Source organism: Vigna unguiculata, chromosome 5, assembly GCF_037176805.1.
Source record: "Vigna unguiculata cultivar grain cowpea cultivar isolate G323 ecotype 2 chromosome 5, ASM3717680v1, whole genome shotgun sequence".
Classification (NCBI taxonomy): domain Eukaryota; kingdom Viridiplantae; phylum Streptophyta; class Magnoliopsida; order Fabales; family Fabaceae; genus Vigna; species Vigna unguiculata.
This window is the reverse complement of record NC_140796.1, coordinates 43,511,026-43,527,236: the sequence shown is the minus strand read 5'-3', so window position 1 is coordinate 43,527,236 and position 16,211 is coordinate 43,511,026. Positions and strand designations below refer to the sequence as shown.

Sequence of the window (16,211 nt, the reverse complement as noted above, 5' to 3'; positions counted from 1 at the left end):
AAATAAAAAATATAATATTCTTTGATACTTATGTTGGCAGCATATACTGGATTGCCTGACAACAATTATATTAACCTTAACCTTAATCTACACCGTCAATATTACACCTTTATCACTGAATATGATAACTTCCCAAAATCTTAATAACTTTTACTCTAAACGGTTGAGACCCATGTTCTGAAATTGCATTCAGAGACCATAAACGTGGGAGTCATCACATGAATTGACGCAATGGGAACATGGATAAATATACCATAGTTGAATTGTGAGCAACTACTAAACTTACGTTATTGTCGTTGAACGGGAATCACGATAGGCATAATCATCATAGGAGAATAACATGGGTAATGTGGGGAAAAATAGGAAGGAGATATGAAAGAAAAATCAGAATAAAAAAGAAACGAAAACCTAAACTAAAAATAAATAAAAATCATGATACTAACACATGACACCACCAAATTGCGTAAAAATATTAGAAATAATTAAATATTACTTTTATATATTAAAGGAAATAGACAGTTAACTTTCCTGGTCCAATACAGTTTCCTTCTAGCTTTGACCACCATAGATATTATTGGATTATGATGCTATCTCATTGGTCATTGGGGAGTGTGGGGTTCAAACAATCAAATACAGAGAGCACCCTTTTGCACTTGGATTATCCCCACTTGTACTGATATCAGAGTTTCAGCTTTATACTAATTTTTCATAAGTTAGAGTCATAATAGTTTGAACTAATGCAGCCAGCAATAATCACTCACTACGGAAAGATAAAGCTGAACTTATGGCGGTACTTGAAATAAAGCTGAACATTCATTGTGGCTTAATCTAATTATACAATTTCAGAAGTTTTCAAGAGCTGAACGCACAATTATATTTGCTAATAATTGGTATAGAACACGCTTGTTGTGCATTCAAGCAAGATGCATATTCTTGGACTGAAAATGAAATTCTCAAACAAATCAAAGTTATGAAGGAGTGCTGCTAATTAAGGGCTAAACATAATAAACAAATTCAGTTTTGTTAACTTGAACTTCTGTTTATTAATACAAGAACTGTACAGTGATATTTATAACATCACTTTTCCTTTGCATCAGTTACATTAGCAGTAAGTTATAACTTATGCTTGGTCATTTTATGTCACTGTCTGATGTACAACAACACTTTCCACTCCTTAACCAAGTACACTCTTCGACATGTTTAAATTTGGGTTGGTGTAGCATGTGTAGTTGAAGAGGTGGTAGGACTTTCTGCAACATCACTTACTTTTCTTGACATTCTTCTCTTTGCATTTTTACATTGTTGAATGATCATTGTGGTTAGTCTCTGGATTGTTTTCTCTTCACCGTTTGCATAATTCATACGGAAAACGTAAACAAAGAGAGAAAATGTTGATGTGCCTGCTGTGAATATGAAGAGGACCCAGAAGCTGTTCGGGCTGAGACTTGCAGTTTCTCCATTTACTTCTGTGTCTTCACATTCCTCTGATGCAAGCATTTTGTTCTCTAATTCATGCACCTTCCCTGTTTCTACTAAATCTAGAAGTGCTTTGTTTACATCAGGAATAAATGGAGACCCCCTTGCGAATGCCTAAGAAGAAGTCAACACAGAAAGATTATATTTTAAAAGAATATACATTAGAAAGTAGATTGTGAGCAGGTGCATAAATAAAAGTTATGAGAGTATCGTTGCATCACATACAAATCCAAATCCTCCAATTTTGTACAAAGGCCCGGCTTGAATAAACTCTTTACAGTACTTTGCTACGAAAATTTTGGCTGCAGGAACTTCAAGAAAGGCAGCTCCTATTTCTTTCCTTCTGAGAGCTTCAGCATACTCTTCAAGTTCTCCATAGTTCCTCATGCTTTCAGGGTGGAACTGTAACACTTCCTGCACATAATTCATCAGAAAGGATCCTGAACTGTATCCAACCCTGATGTTTCTATTCCGTAGCTGATCAATATCATCTACAGTTGGTTGAAGCCGTTCAGCAGTTAGCATGCTGGCAAGGTTAGCTGTGTAAGTCTGTGTTATGATAAGTGCCACAAATAACCAAGCCACCATAACCATCTTTGATAAATTGCTATGTAGCTTGTCTCCTATGTTCAGTCAAATGAACCAAATTAGAATTAGCTAAGTACTCAAGAATGCGATAAATGATGGCATGCAAGAACATAGAATTTTAAATTAAGTACCATCTAACTTGATTAGAGGGGTCAATGCCAACCAAGCCATGGTCCCAGTTTGATTCAGCACGGAACCTGTAATTTCAGGACTGTGGCGTCTTTCCAACATCCAAAGAATAAAGCCATTGTAGATAACCATGGCCAGTATTAGAACCCACATACTCTTTGTAAAAGGTTTCAAAAATAACCAAGCTCTATGATCCACTTTTGATTTAAGGGGAACTACCATCACCACTCCCGGATCAGTGTACGGCTGAGTGAATTCTGCATACTGATATCGATATGAAATTATGGTCACATCAATTACTGCATCGAAATTCTGTTTTCATGCATACACAAAATGAAGATGTGGGAACGAGTGTCAGTAACTATATATGAAGTCCAAATACAGATAGTATAGTCAAAAAGTCTTACCTTCAAATAAACTTGCTTCACCAAATTATCGTATGTGTCATTGAAAGGATAGAATTTGTAGGGAAAGGGATAGGGCAGCAACTCCATAGTTGCTCTAAAAAGATCAATGGTGAATCCATGGAAAGTGGTGGTATTTTCTGTTTGGTCCTGATTTACAGTTATGAATTGTTTCAATGTGCCCAAAACGGAGACCCCAATTCTTAGTGGGTTATCTGATGATGGAAGGGTCCATCCTCTTGGAGTTCCCCAAGGTCTTCCTGGCCATAAAACTTGTCCAAGTTCCTTCATTGAAGAATTGAAAGCAGCATTTTGGCCTATAATATTTGAGAACCCCAGTTCATGTGTCCAGAACCCAATTTCCTTGTCATCCTTCCCCATCACATTGATGATCTGAAAAGTATCTGAAGGATCTAACCTTTTGATAGTAATTCAAGGTTGTGAAATGGATAGTTGAAGGGATAGAGAAAATGTGTAGGTAGTAGAGTGTGAAAGTAGTAGTTGGAGAAGTGTATTTGTAGTTGAGAGTAGTTGTATTGGATGTTGTGTTAGTTGTTCTTCATGTTACAAAATGGTAGGATACATGGGTATTTATAGTCCCATAGATTATTCTAGAAACTCCTAGCTAGAACTAATGCAAATACTTCTAGATTTTTCTACATAGTTGAATGTTCTTGATTTTTCTTTCTATCCTAGGCTTTTCTCCAATACTCTAGAAGTTTCTTTACATTTCAATAACTCTATCTTATATTTTTTAGAGATTCTTCTAGAATTTGCATTATACTTTAATACTCCTCCTTGATGCAAATTCGGTAACTCCAAGCATAGCGCGTAGTAGTTCAAATCTTGGTCTTGGTAAGACCTTTGTGAAGATATCTGCAATTTGATCTTCTGTCGGGCAGTACTCAAGTCGTATCTTCATATTTGTTTCCGCTTCTCTGATGAAGTGGAATTTAATTGCTATGTGTTTTGTTCTACTATGATGTATTGGGTTCTTCGTCATTGCGATAGCTGATTTATTATCACAGTTGATTGTAGTAGGTCCACTTTGTTTCTCTCCCATATCTTTGAATATCTTTCGAAGCCATATAGCTTGACTTGTTGCTTCAGCAGCAGCCACATATTCTGCTTCAGCTGTTGATTGTGCAACAGTTGCTTGCTTCTTTGATGCCCAAGAGAATATTCCCGATCCAAGCGAGAAAGCATAGCCTGAGGTGCTCTTCATGTCATCTATTGATCCTGCCCAATCACTATCGGTGTAGCCAATGATCCTTGAGTTAGTCATGATTTTGTACCATATTCCAAACTCCTTTGTGCCTTGTAGATATCTTAAAATTCTTTTCCCTACTCCATAATGAATCTGACTTAGCTTTTGCATGAATCTTGATAGAAGACTTGTGGCATACATAATGTCTGGTCTTGTGGCTGTGAGATATAAGAGACTTCCAACCAAACTTCTGTAGCGTGATGCATCTGTTTCTTGTGCTCCATCATCTTTTTGTAGTTTCTCATTTACCACCAATGGAGTAGCGACAGGTTTACAATCATACATCTTGAACTTCTTCAATAGGGCTTCAATATATTTCTTTTGAGAGATAAATATGCCGTCTTCTTGTTGTTTCACCTCTTGTGCTTTAATATATAGTGTTGGCTCACTTTTGCTCCTCCTGAATCCTTGATCGATGAAGTATTGATCAATCTTGCTATACCATGCTCGAGGAGCTTGCTTCAAGCCATATAAGGCTTTTTTTAGTCTTAGTACTTTGCCTTCATTGCCTTTATTGATGAAGCCTTGAGGTTGTTCAACATAAATCTCTTCTTCGAGCACTCCATTTAGGAAGGCTGATTTGACATCTAGTTGATAGATGTTCCATCCTTTTTGTGCTGCTAAGGCTATTAGAGCTCTTATTGTATCTAGTCGTGCGACTGGAGCAAATGTCTCATTGTAGTCGATTCCTGGTTGTTGTGAGTATCCTTTTGCGACCAATCTGGCCTTGTGCTTTTGTATAGTTCCATCAGGATTGAGCTTTGTTTTATATACCCATTTCACTCCAATGATGTCTTTTCCTTGAGGACAGTTTACGAGCTCCCAAGTGTTATTCTTCTCAATCATTTTAACCTCTTCTTCCATAGCCTTGACCCATATTTCTTGCTTTGATGCTTCCTCATAGCAGTTAGGCTCAATCATGGCCATATTGCAGGTTTCGTATATGTCTACCAAAGATCTTACTCGTCTTGGAGTGGACTCTAGTGAAGAATCTTCTAATGGAGGTGGAGAAGGTGTACTTGAAGCTTCTGCCTCTTCTTGAATTTCTTCTTGATATTGTTGTACTGGAACTAAAGTGGTGCTTTTAACAACTTTTTCTTCTTCCCAATTCCAAGAAGCATTTTCATCAATTTCAACATCTCGACTAATGACGAGCTTTTTTGTTTGTAGGTTGTAAACTCGATAGCCTTTTGATTGTGTGCTATATCCCAAGAATATTCCTCGTATAGTCTTGTCTTCAAGCTTGTGCCTCCTTTGATCAGGAACATGTATGTAGCAGATAGATCCAAATACTCGTAGGTGTTTGGCTGATGGCTTTCTTCCACTCCAAGCTTCAATAGGAGTCTTGTCTTTGACTGCCTTAGTTGGACATCTATTTAAAATGTAAACTGCAATGTAGACTGCTTCAGCCCAAAAAGTGTTAGGCATACCTTTCTCTTTTAGCATTGATCTTGCCATCTCCATGACTGTGCGATTTTTTCTTTCTAATACACTGTTTTGTTGTGGAGTATATGCGACTGTGAGTTGTCTCTCTATGCCTTCATCTTCGCAGAATTTGTCAAACTCGCGAGATGTATACTCCTTTCCACGATCACTTCTAAGTACTTTTATTTGTTTTCCACTTTGCTTCTCAACAAGGGCCTTGAATTTCTTGAATATTCCAAAGACTTCTGACTTTGCCTTTAAGAAATAAACCCATGTCATTCTAGAGAAGTCATCAATGAAGAGGATGAAGTACCTGTTGTTGTGATGTGAAGGCGTCCTCATTGGTCCACAAACATCAGTATGGATCAACTCTAGTAAGTCTTTTGCTCTCCATGCTTTGTCGGTCGAGAATGGTAATCGATGTTGTTTACCAAGGAGACATCCTTCGCATGATTCATTATTCTCTTTTAAGCATGGAAGATCTCTCATCATGTTTTTCTTATATAGAAGCTTTAAGGCATATGTGTTGAAGTGGCCAAATCTCCTATGCCAAAGCCACGAGTCATCAACTTCTGCCTTCATGGCAATATTAGTTCCAGGTTTGAAGCTTATGGGAAAGCTTCTATTTCTCTTCTCCATTTTTACTTGGCCAATTTCTGTCTTTCTACTGTCATAAATTTTGCATGTATCTTTCTCAAAGTGGAGAGAATATCCATTCTCCATCATTTGACCAATACTTAAAAGATTCTCTTTAAGATTGGGAACCAATAAAACATCCTTGATGAATTTCGTACCTTTCTTTGTCTCCACCATGACAGTTCCTTTGCCTTGAGACTCCACTGTGGTACCGTTTCCTAGTCGAACTTTGACATTGACAGATTTATCAATGTCTTTGAAGATGCTTTGATCTTTGGCCATGTGATTGCTGCATCCACTATCCAAGTACCAACTTTCTCCTCCGTTAGGAGATTCTTGATTGGCATAAAATAAGCGTTGCTCCTGATTATGTTCTTCAGCAAAGTTTGCTAGATGCTTATTTTTATTACGACAATACTTCTCTACGTGGCCAAATTTCTTGCAGTATTGACATTGAGGTTTTCCATGATGCCAACAATCTTTTTCCATGTGACTTGTCTTTTTACATATGCCACATGTGGGATATTTTCCTTGACGAGTCATAAGGAAGCTTCTAGAATTTTCTTTATTTCTAGAAATTTCTCCTCTACTTTTATTTCCTTCATATTCTTTATTCTGAGACGGTAATTTTAGTTTTGATTGAAAGGCATTTTCGACCGAGTCTTCTTCATGCCTTTTCAATCTTTGTTCATAAGCTTCAAGAGAGCCCATTAATTGTGTTACTGACAATGTGGCCAGATCTTTTGTTTGTTCAATCGGAGTTGCGATTGCATCATATTTTTGGGGAATAGAAATTAAAATTTTCTCAACGATTTTTTTGTCAAGAATAGTTTCCCCATAGGCTCTCATCTGACTAACTATTTCCTTTATTCTAGAATAGTAGTCTTTAATGGTCTCAGATTCTTTCATTCTTATTAATTCAAACTCTCGTCTTAGGGAATGAAGTTTAACATTGCGTACCTCATCACTTCCTTGAAACTCTTCTTGTATTGTGTTCCAAGCTTGCTTTGCGTTTGTGGCACCTATTATTCTCGGAAAGATTGTGTCATCAACTGCTTGTTGAAGAGAAAATAAAGCCCTTGAATCCTTCTGTTTGTTTTCCTTCAACTCCTTCTTCTGAGCTGCAGTAAGAGTGGAAGTGTCTTCTGGAATAGTGAATCCCTCTTCTATAATGTCCCATAAGTCTTGGGAGCGAAAGAATGTCTTCATTTTGACACTCCAAAAATCATAATTTTCTCCTGTGAAAATAGGTACTGGAATTGATGATGTTTGATTGGTAGTGGCCATAGGTTGAGAAAATATTTTGGAAGTAGTATAGAATGGAGTTCTAATTTTTTTTTGAAGTAGTTGAAAAGTTTATCTACGCCCAGTAGATGACCGAACGTAGCTCTGATACCACTGATAGTAATTCAAGGTTGTGAAATGGATAGTTGAAGGGATAGAGAAAATGTGTAGGTAGTAGAGTGTGAAAGTAGTAGTTGGAGAAGTGTATTTGTAGTTGAGAGTAGTTGTATTGGATGTTGTGTTAGTTGTTCTTCATGTTACAAAATGGTAGGATACATGGGTATTTATAGTCCCATAGATTATTCTAGAAACTCCTAGCTAGAACTAATGCAAATACTTCTAGATTTTTCTACATAGTTGAATGTTCTTGATTTTTCTTTCTATCCTAGGCTTTTCTCCAATACTCTAGAAGTTTCTTTACATTTCAATAACTCTATCTTATATTTTTTAGAGATTCTTCTAGAATTTGCATTATACTTTAATACCTTTGGTCACTTAAATGAATTTTTCCACTTAAGCCAGTAAAATTATTAAGCAGAATCTTATCCAGTAACGTTTGATCCTTTTTGTTGTTTGCTTGGATCATGGATAGAGCAAGAGTCCATGCAGCATCATAAGCACGTGCTGCAAATATCCCAGGTTCATTGTTAAGCTCATGAGGGTTCTCTGAGCTAAACTTTTTTCTAAATTTGAAGTAGAAGTCCTCGTATTGAAGCCCTATTTCTGGGAAGTAGCTCTTTACTCCAATTATCCCTTGCATTGAGTATATAGTGGAAGAGTTCAAGGAATGGACAAGACTTGTAAGAGGATCAGTAACGATCCACACATAACCTTTCTCCATCATTCTCAATTCCTTTGCAGTTAGAAACAGGTTTATGGCCAAAGGAAGTGACAAATTAACAATAAAAACTCTGCAATAACCATCCCTAAGCTTCTCTAGTTCTTGAGACAGTGAAGAGGAGCTTAACGGAGGGATGGCTAAAACATTGCTTATAAGAACACCTGCCACACTTAGATCTCTATAGAGATGAGAGAACATTCTTGTGGATGAAGAATCGGTATCATCGTATATTATGTTAACGTTGTACCATTCAAAGGAAAGTACAATAGCTGCTACTGCTTTCATCTGCTTAAACTGATTAGGTGAGATTTGCACAAGGTAGGGCCACTTCAAAGTTGACCAGTTTGGAGTTGCATCAGCTAGAGATAGAACTGGGGTCATGTTTTGGCTACAAATTTCAGCCACTAAGGTTGTCTCTTTCCATGTTTCAGGTCCTATAATTGCTTCCACTTTCTGTGTATCAATAAGATCTCTAGCTGCAGAAGAAAGGGCGGGAATTGTTTCACATAGCTTAGAAAGATCTTGATAATTGTTTCAATACACTGTCACAAACACTTTAAAAATAAGAACGAAAATATATAATGAAATGAATTGAAATTAAATTTTTGAAGAAGTGAAAATTTTTCAAGAGGAGTTAATTGAATTAAATTAACTTTTAGAGAAGCTAATTATTGAAAACAATTTCCCCCATAAGGTAAATCAGTTTATGTAGAAAATACAACTACTTACCTTTCTTCTCTTAATTTTCTATAAATATAAAAAAAAAAATCCCGATGACCAATTTTCGGTCTTAGGCCAAAACATCAGTGTTTCACGGAAAACAAAGCTTGGATAAATCAAAGATCACTTTATCGGAGAAGAAGAAAAGGGAGGAAAGAAGTGAAAACATCTCATATTCTGATGAAAATAAAGTTTCTGCTTACACATGAAAGATACAACGGAATGATTTATAATAATTTTATGAAGTTGAATGGAATATGAAAGAATGAAAGAGTAGTGGGAAATAAGAAAGACCTGCTAGAGCAGCCTGAAGAGGATCAGCATGTGAGTCCCTTATCTGTAAACCAAAACTTTGATTGCTATAATGATAGAAATCTTCCATTGCCATCTTAACAGCTACTATCTCCTCTTTACCATTACGAGAGTTGTTGTCTGCAATAACTCCTATGGTACCCTTCATCTTCACATGCACGCCATCATCAACAGTTGCTTCTCCTAATGCAGTGCTCATCAAACAGAGAAGAAGAACAAGCACGTGCAAGCTACTCATAATACCAAACACCATCACTCTGGCTATGCATCATTCATATCCACATACTCCTTTATATGTAGCCACAAAAAACTTGCCAAAGTCAATTCATTGAGTCAACCCTGAAGGAAGTTTAATGGAAAGAGTGGTAACTTGTCAAAAAATACCTGTCAAAGTCATCTTTGAGATATTTGTCTAATTATAGAATTTAAGATACTTGTCTAGTTATATAATTTAAGATTTTGAACTGAAAATATGTATTTGTATCTTTTATGATTTATAATTAATTTGTGTCGTATATTTTATATTTACTTTCAAATGAACCGAAAATATTTTTTTTTTCAAAAAACAATCAGAAAATAGTAATTAAATTTAAAGATAAAAAAATAATTAGTGTTAATATTGATTAAATTAGATACCATTCTATAAACTAAAAATTAATGATGTTTAAAATAATCTTTAATATTAATAAAAAATTATAATTTGTTTGTGAATTAAAGTCTAAATATATCTTTGATATCAACTACTAAAATTTTGACTATTTATTGATTCTAAATTAATCCCTATTAAACACTAAAAAACCTAACTTAATTGTAACCCTTGAATTAATATATCTCAATCAAGCAACGTGATCACTTAACCAAAATAGTCTTTCTTTCTACATATACGGGAGGTGAGTAGAAGTTGCCATCAACCCAAATAGCTCAAGTTGTTCTCCTTGACGTTGAGACTCAGCCATTAATTTAATTTTGTCTTAAAAGCTTTCACGTGTCTTAAAAGCATTACCTTGTGTTTGGTATGTATTTCAACGATGCTAAGAAATTAAAATGCATTGTATTTAAATTGCTTGTAATTAAATTTTATTTATTTTTTAAATAATTTGTTTAGGTAAAGAAATTAAAATACCTTACATTTCAACTTATTGTTTGGATAAAACAATTGAATTTCTTGTAAGATAAAATTTCAATTTAACAATATTTATTTTAAGTTTAATTATGTTTTGAGTTCATGATAAATTTGGAAACAGGTTCGACAACCCAGATGGGTCGGGCGGGCTCGACGACCAAGTCGGGTGGTCTGACACGATGACAAAGTCGGGTCGATCTGACACGACGACCTAAAAACGTTGGCTGGTCGCGAGACCTGGACAGGCTGGCCGATCGGAAAACTCAGACGGGTTGGACTAGCCCAACGGCCCATACGGGCCGATCGTGCTTATCAAGTATGTAGACCCGGCCCCACCTGGTCCGTTTGGGTCGTTGGCACAGCTTGGCCTCACTAGATCATCGGGCCCACCTAACACATTTGGGTAATTGGGCATGTTTGTATCATCGGATCCACTCGACCAATCTATGTTGTTGGGCCAGCTCGACCCAACTAAGTCGTCGAGTCGGTCGATACAGCTTAGGTCGTTGAGTCAATCATGCTTGCCTAGGTCGTCGAGCCAATTAGGCCCGTCAAGGTCGTCGGGCTTGTGTAGGTCGTCGGATCCTTTAAGACGTTGAACCTTTCTAGGACACAAAGTCGGTCAGGCTTGTCAGATCGGTGGGCTAGTCGGTTTCGTCTCGATTGTAAGACTGATCGAGCCCGTACGAGTCGTTGGGTCGGTCAGGCTCATTCGAGTAGTTGAATCAGTCCAATTTGTACGGGTCGTTGGGTCTACCAACACCTATAGGTCGTTTGGCCTGCTCGGCCCATGTGGATCGCTGGGCCTGTTCGACCGGTTTGGTTCATCGGGCCCGCCCAATCCATCTTGATCGTCGGAGCCCGTCTTTTGTTATTAAGCTCACCCGACCTGTTTGGGTCATTTTGAGGGTAAGGTTGAGTGAGCATAATTTCAAATTCCACCTATTTTGAGGATATTTAAATTTCTACTAATTTAGCTAATTGAAATACTTCAAAAAAATGCTTGCATTTTAAATGCTTTTTAATTTCTCTATCCAAACAAAGTATTTCATTACAAAGAAATCTAAATTCTTCAAAAAAATGAATTGCTTCATTTAAATACCTTATCCAAACACACCATTAGGCTAAAAAATTGAGGACATTTGGGTGAAATTACCAACGCCTTGATTTTTAATAAAGCAGTTTTAAAGGTCATCAATTCTTAATTTTTTTAGCACATATCTAACCATAAGCTAAAGATAAGCTAAACATAATCATTGACATCACGATCTAGTGTATCTATTGCATCAGTCCATATTTGTACTCAGACCTTTGTAATGCAAATTCCTTAGAAATTAGGTTGTTAATTCATGTCTATAGCATTATATTTACCTTAGGTAATTCTATATGCTTGTAAACTTTTCATGTAAAAAATATATATTGATAAAGTTGGACGTTTTAATGTAGGAATGGATAAGAAAGCGTACATTTTTTAACATTTTATATTTTTAATTATGATAGATATTTATATTGTGTGGGGTTTCTTATCAAGAAAGTATGCATATTAATAGAACAAATTCTAGAGATGAAAAGGAGCATGTGATAGTTGAAAAATAGTATAATGTTGAAATGATTTTTTTTTTCATTTTGTACTTTGAAAACCATGTCACTAACACAAAGAAAACAAACTTTTTATAATCGTTATTTTAAGTTTTTTACGTCTGTAGATAAGTTATAACATAAATTTGTGTATATAAAAATTCTCGACGAAAATTTACATATATTGACTTAATAATAAATGTATATTTTTTTCGTTTAAATTTTTAATACACGTATATTTACCTCTGTTGTATCTGCAACAAATGTAAATTTTTTATCTTTGTTTCAAAACATCCACCAAATTTATGTTTGTTACTATAGTAGACGTTAATTTACACCTATTAATGTGATAACAAATGTAAATTTATGTTTGTTACTATAGTAGACGTTAATTTACACCTATTAATGTCACTTGTATCAACATCTGCTCCCGTGTAACGAATCACACGATCATCGCCATATACAAACAGAAAGGGTGAGCTGATAAAAATAAAAGTAACATATATAATCACAGATTATAAATAAGACACCCATCGTAATCAACCTATTTAGTTCTTGGCTAAGACCTTAACCCCAAGGCTTTTTAGCCTTCAAACCACACACAAGTTAGCCTTGGACTCGGGAATATGATGCTCACACGAACCTGCCTGCTCGTGGTCCTGCCTCTATGAACCTCCCCGCTCGTAGTCCTGCTCTACGAACCTCCCCGCTCGTAGTCCTGCTCTACGGGCCTGCCCGCCCTTAGTCCAACACATGTGATCCTTCAGCCACGTACCTCCCCGCATGCAACATCTCTCAAGCGTGAGCACGGAACATACGAACCTACCTCGCTCGTATCCCCACGCGAGAGTAACTGGATATGAACCTCTCCGCTCATATCATCACATGTTAACCACCATCCATGAACCTACCCGCTCAAGGCACAACATCTCCCGATCCAAGTATAGCATCATTGCTTAAAACGCAACACATACACAAGTCATAGTCTGCAGGGATTCCACCCGGCGCAGCACCAAGTGCTGTCAGGTGAAACCAGTCCAGACCGCCTGGCGGTACAGTCCCTTTCGTTAGGCGCCAAACTTGTACGCAGAGCCCTTGTTTCGTCGCTATCGCCTGGCGGGTTACCCCTTGTCGCGCTCACACAGACACACTGTTGTGGTGTCTATCTCCTAGCGGGCCACACTTCTTCCGCCCCGTGCACTCGTGACAACGTCTCTCCCCTGGTACGCTTATCACCTAACGCACCCACTCGTGCTGCCAAGCGCCATATCAGTAGCATACAACTTCTATTTTGGCCCTCAAATGGTCTGACTTACGGTAGGTATACTGCACTCCCCAAAGATTCAAATAGAACCTTCTCCATCACTGTTACATTATGGGTAATCTGTAACTCTCATATGTTCATGCACCTACCCCTTACCATTGTTAATCCATTCCCTTCAAGGTTTCTAAGTTGCCAAGGCTTTAACATAGTATAGTAAGTATCTCCATGTCTATGGTAATAACCAACAATCTACTATCATACATCAGACATTTCCAAATATACTACACTGAAATGAATAAACCTCCTCCCCAATATTCTTAATTACCTTTCATAGAATTCCACACAGATGCCCATCTGAATTTACATTTTTCATCCACTTACTAGTCACCCAATTCTACCAATAGATACTATTAACTTATTCCTACTTGCCACACCCAATATAACATAACCACATATCACCCTTCTATGCATATGAACCAAGAATGACACCTGAAGTCCATAAATTTTAATCAACAATTATCAAAACACGTAAGAAAAGACTAGGATTCCAAGACTTGAAACTGGCGGCTCAACCCCTGCCGCCAGGCAACACTTCAGAGGTTAATGTTGTTCTTGTTTCTGACATGAACCGCCTGGCGGCGATGAGTATCTGCCAGGTGGCGCGACGTGGTTCGTGTTCTTTTTGATTGTTTTGATGCTGGTTGTGTGAAATGCCAATTGATTTCTGGAATTCGATGTGTGTATTCCCCATTTGGTGCTTTGCTGATATGAAACTGATTTAAAATTGGGTTGTGGTAGTGTTTTTAGACACACGCGTGCATGATAAATCTTGATCATATGGGCAAGGGTGGAATGAAACGAAAATTGGATTGATTCGAAAGAGGAAAAGATCAAGAAAATCTTATGAATTGAATTAAGAACAGGAAGTTAGTCTCTTATATTATGAATTGTCGCATTTTGGTGTGTTTAGCGTTAGGGATGGATACTAGTTATGGGCTATCATACTCGCAGGTGTGGAGAAGCCTAGGTTTAGGCTGGTTCTGGTGTACCGCCTGACGGTGCTAGGCTTGCCGCTAGGCGATGGCGAGGTATAGGCGTTGTTTTGCGATTTCAGGTAGAGAAAAATGAGGGAGGAACCTTGGTGAGTGAGAGGTTTTTAGAATTTAATTGGTAACATTGAAAGGGGCAATATATTATGGTAAATAAGTATGTGAATGGTAATAGGTTGAAAGCAAGACTACGGGCTTATGCGGGGTAGGCCATTGCGGGCGAGCGGGTTTAACATCCAAGTCCGTCCTGCGTTTTACGTAAAAATATAGTAAAAATTTTAGTAAATAATTTTAGTAAAAATTTATATTCTTTTTTTTACGTTATATATATATATATATATATACATATATATATATATATATATATATACATATATATATATATATATATATATATATATATATATATATATTAAAAAAATTGATTTATTAGAAATAGTATTATTCAAAATTTATATACATATTTATGACAATATTTGAAAATGAAAGTTAAGACAACTTGCTGTCCTTTTTTTGTTTGTTTGATGAAGGATGCAGGTTGTGACAACTTCTAATAAAAAATTTCTTCTAAAATGTGTACAAAATTAATTGATAATAATTTCAAGCAAAGATTCCATAAGTATTTCAATCATTTTTTTTCTGTAATGAAAAACTATATTTCAAAATATTGAATGAGTTAATTTAAATATGTTTTATTTATGATATTCGAAATAGTAAAATAATAATTGTGACAAAAATAAATTAACAGATTAACTTGGGTGTACACTTTTTTTTGTTACGGCCATCATCCTGGTTGTGACAATAATAAATTTAGAAGTTAATACAATATCTTTGAAGATAATTTTTGGAAAAATATGAAAGGGTATGTTATTAGTACTTCTGTTCAATATTGGTAAGTGATGAATTTGTGTATAGTTAGTTAAGTAGTGTTTTTTGTTGTTAACCACTGTTGTTAATAACTATTTAACCGCTATACTTGTATTATTATTTTTTTTACTAATAATTGAATATTAGAAATAAATTTGTTGGGATTAAGCATTATAATGTGCAGATCATGCTAAGATGTTTGTATTTTTAAATGCGAAAAGTATTATTGGGATGAATTAAAATAATAAATAAAAGGGCCTTCTAAATATACAAATTTTAATTTTAGCATAATAAAGTAATTTCTTTAAATAGCAAAGTTAATACCTATTAAATATTTCTTGTCTAGGGGTCCAAACTAAAAACATCTCTAAACTACCCTAAACGGGTCCCTCAATATGTGACGGTGGAAAAGATTATCTATAGAATAGAAGGAAATATCACGAGAAAGATGAAATGTACCTAACAAAGAGCAATCTCTAGAAATATTTGAATTCATTTTTATTTTATGAGGTGTCGTCAATAATTTCAAGATTCCTCCTTTCATGTTGGAACTTTCTGCATGCTGACTTTTCAGAATAATGAAGCTTCAAAGATTCATATCAAAAACCAATATAAAAGTATATTTTATTTTTTATTTTATGTACCTTCAAACTTACCACTATTGCCAACAAATTTGAATTGGTACTAAAGTCGCCTCAATGCCTATATGACCACTGCAATTAAAACACACTTAGGGAAGTAGAATCTTCATTGAAAATTTATAAATAATTTAATTTTGACAAAAGTAACTATCATTGACTTCGTCATATAGGTTGTTATAGTAAAAATTGTATGTAACACAATTACTTAATTTTATTTTTTTATGAGTCTTCATCTCTCTTTCTCATTAACACATTCAAATCTCTTCTTACTTTTGCTTTCTTTCTGAGTATAGTTTTTGTTGAGATGAATGAAATGAGGAGACGGTGGGTTGGAGGCAAGACTCTAAAGCACAAAACTGTGAACAAGATTTGATTTTTTTGTTGTAGAATGACAACGGTATATAAAGTTTTGATTTTTACTCAGCTTTAGGTTATTTTCATCTTTCTCAATGAAAAAAATCATCTTCTTTTTATTTTTTCTTTTATCTAACTGATTTTTGCGTTGATCATAACTTTATTTTGGTTGAAATGCTTAAAATGAAAATATCGAAGACAGGCAAGACTCTCAAACAACAGAAATTTTGAACAACATTTCGTCTATTTTTGC

General features: G+C 35.7%; 1 protein-coding gene across 2 annotated transcripts; it reads right to left on the bottom strand.

Annotated features, from left to right (window-relative positions):
• Positions 1-996: 996 nt before the first annotated feature.
• Positions 997-9,339, bottom strand: LOC114183886 (glutamate receptor 2.8-like). 2 transcript variants are annotated; one of them, XM_085673127.1, is made up of 6 exons: positions 9,065-9,339; positions 7,695-8,526; positions 2,601-3,015; positions 2,196-2,505; positions 1,702-2,099; positions 997-1,590 (listed from the first exon to the last, which is right to left on the bottom strand). In XM_085673127.1, the coding sequence occupies exons 1-6, from the start codon at positions 9,333-9,335 to the stop codon at positions 1,201-1,203; spliced, it is 2,616 nt and encodes an 871-aa protein (XP_085529253.1). In that variant the 5' UTR covers positions 9,336-9,339; the 3' UTR covers positions 997-1,200. The 2 variants fall into 2 exon arrangements, with proteins under 2 accessions (XP_085529253.1, XP_085529254.1); XM_085673128.1 differs by having other exon boundaries at positions 7,695-8,592; positions 9,065-9,201.
• Positions 9,340-16,211: the final 6,872 nt, after the last annotated feature.

What these genes read in the sequence shown, in the direction of transcription:
- LOC114183886 (XM_085673127.1), bottom strand. Translation starts at nt 9,335, where the DNA reads ATGGTGTTTGGTATTATGAGTAGCTTGCACGTGCTTGTTCTTCTTCTC. An exon ending in CCCTCTAATCAAGTTAGATG is followed by an intron (nt 2,100 to 2,195) that starts GTACTTAATTTA and finishes GACTGAACATAG; the next exon opens with GAGACAAGCTACATAGCAAT. An exon ending in AAATTGGAGGATTTGGATTT is followed by an intron (nt 1,591 to 1,701) that starts GTATGTGATGCA and finishes ACTTCTTCTTAG; the next exon opens with GCATTCGCAAGGGGGTCTCC.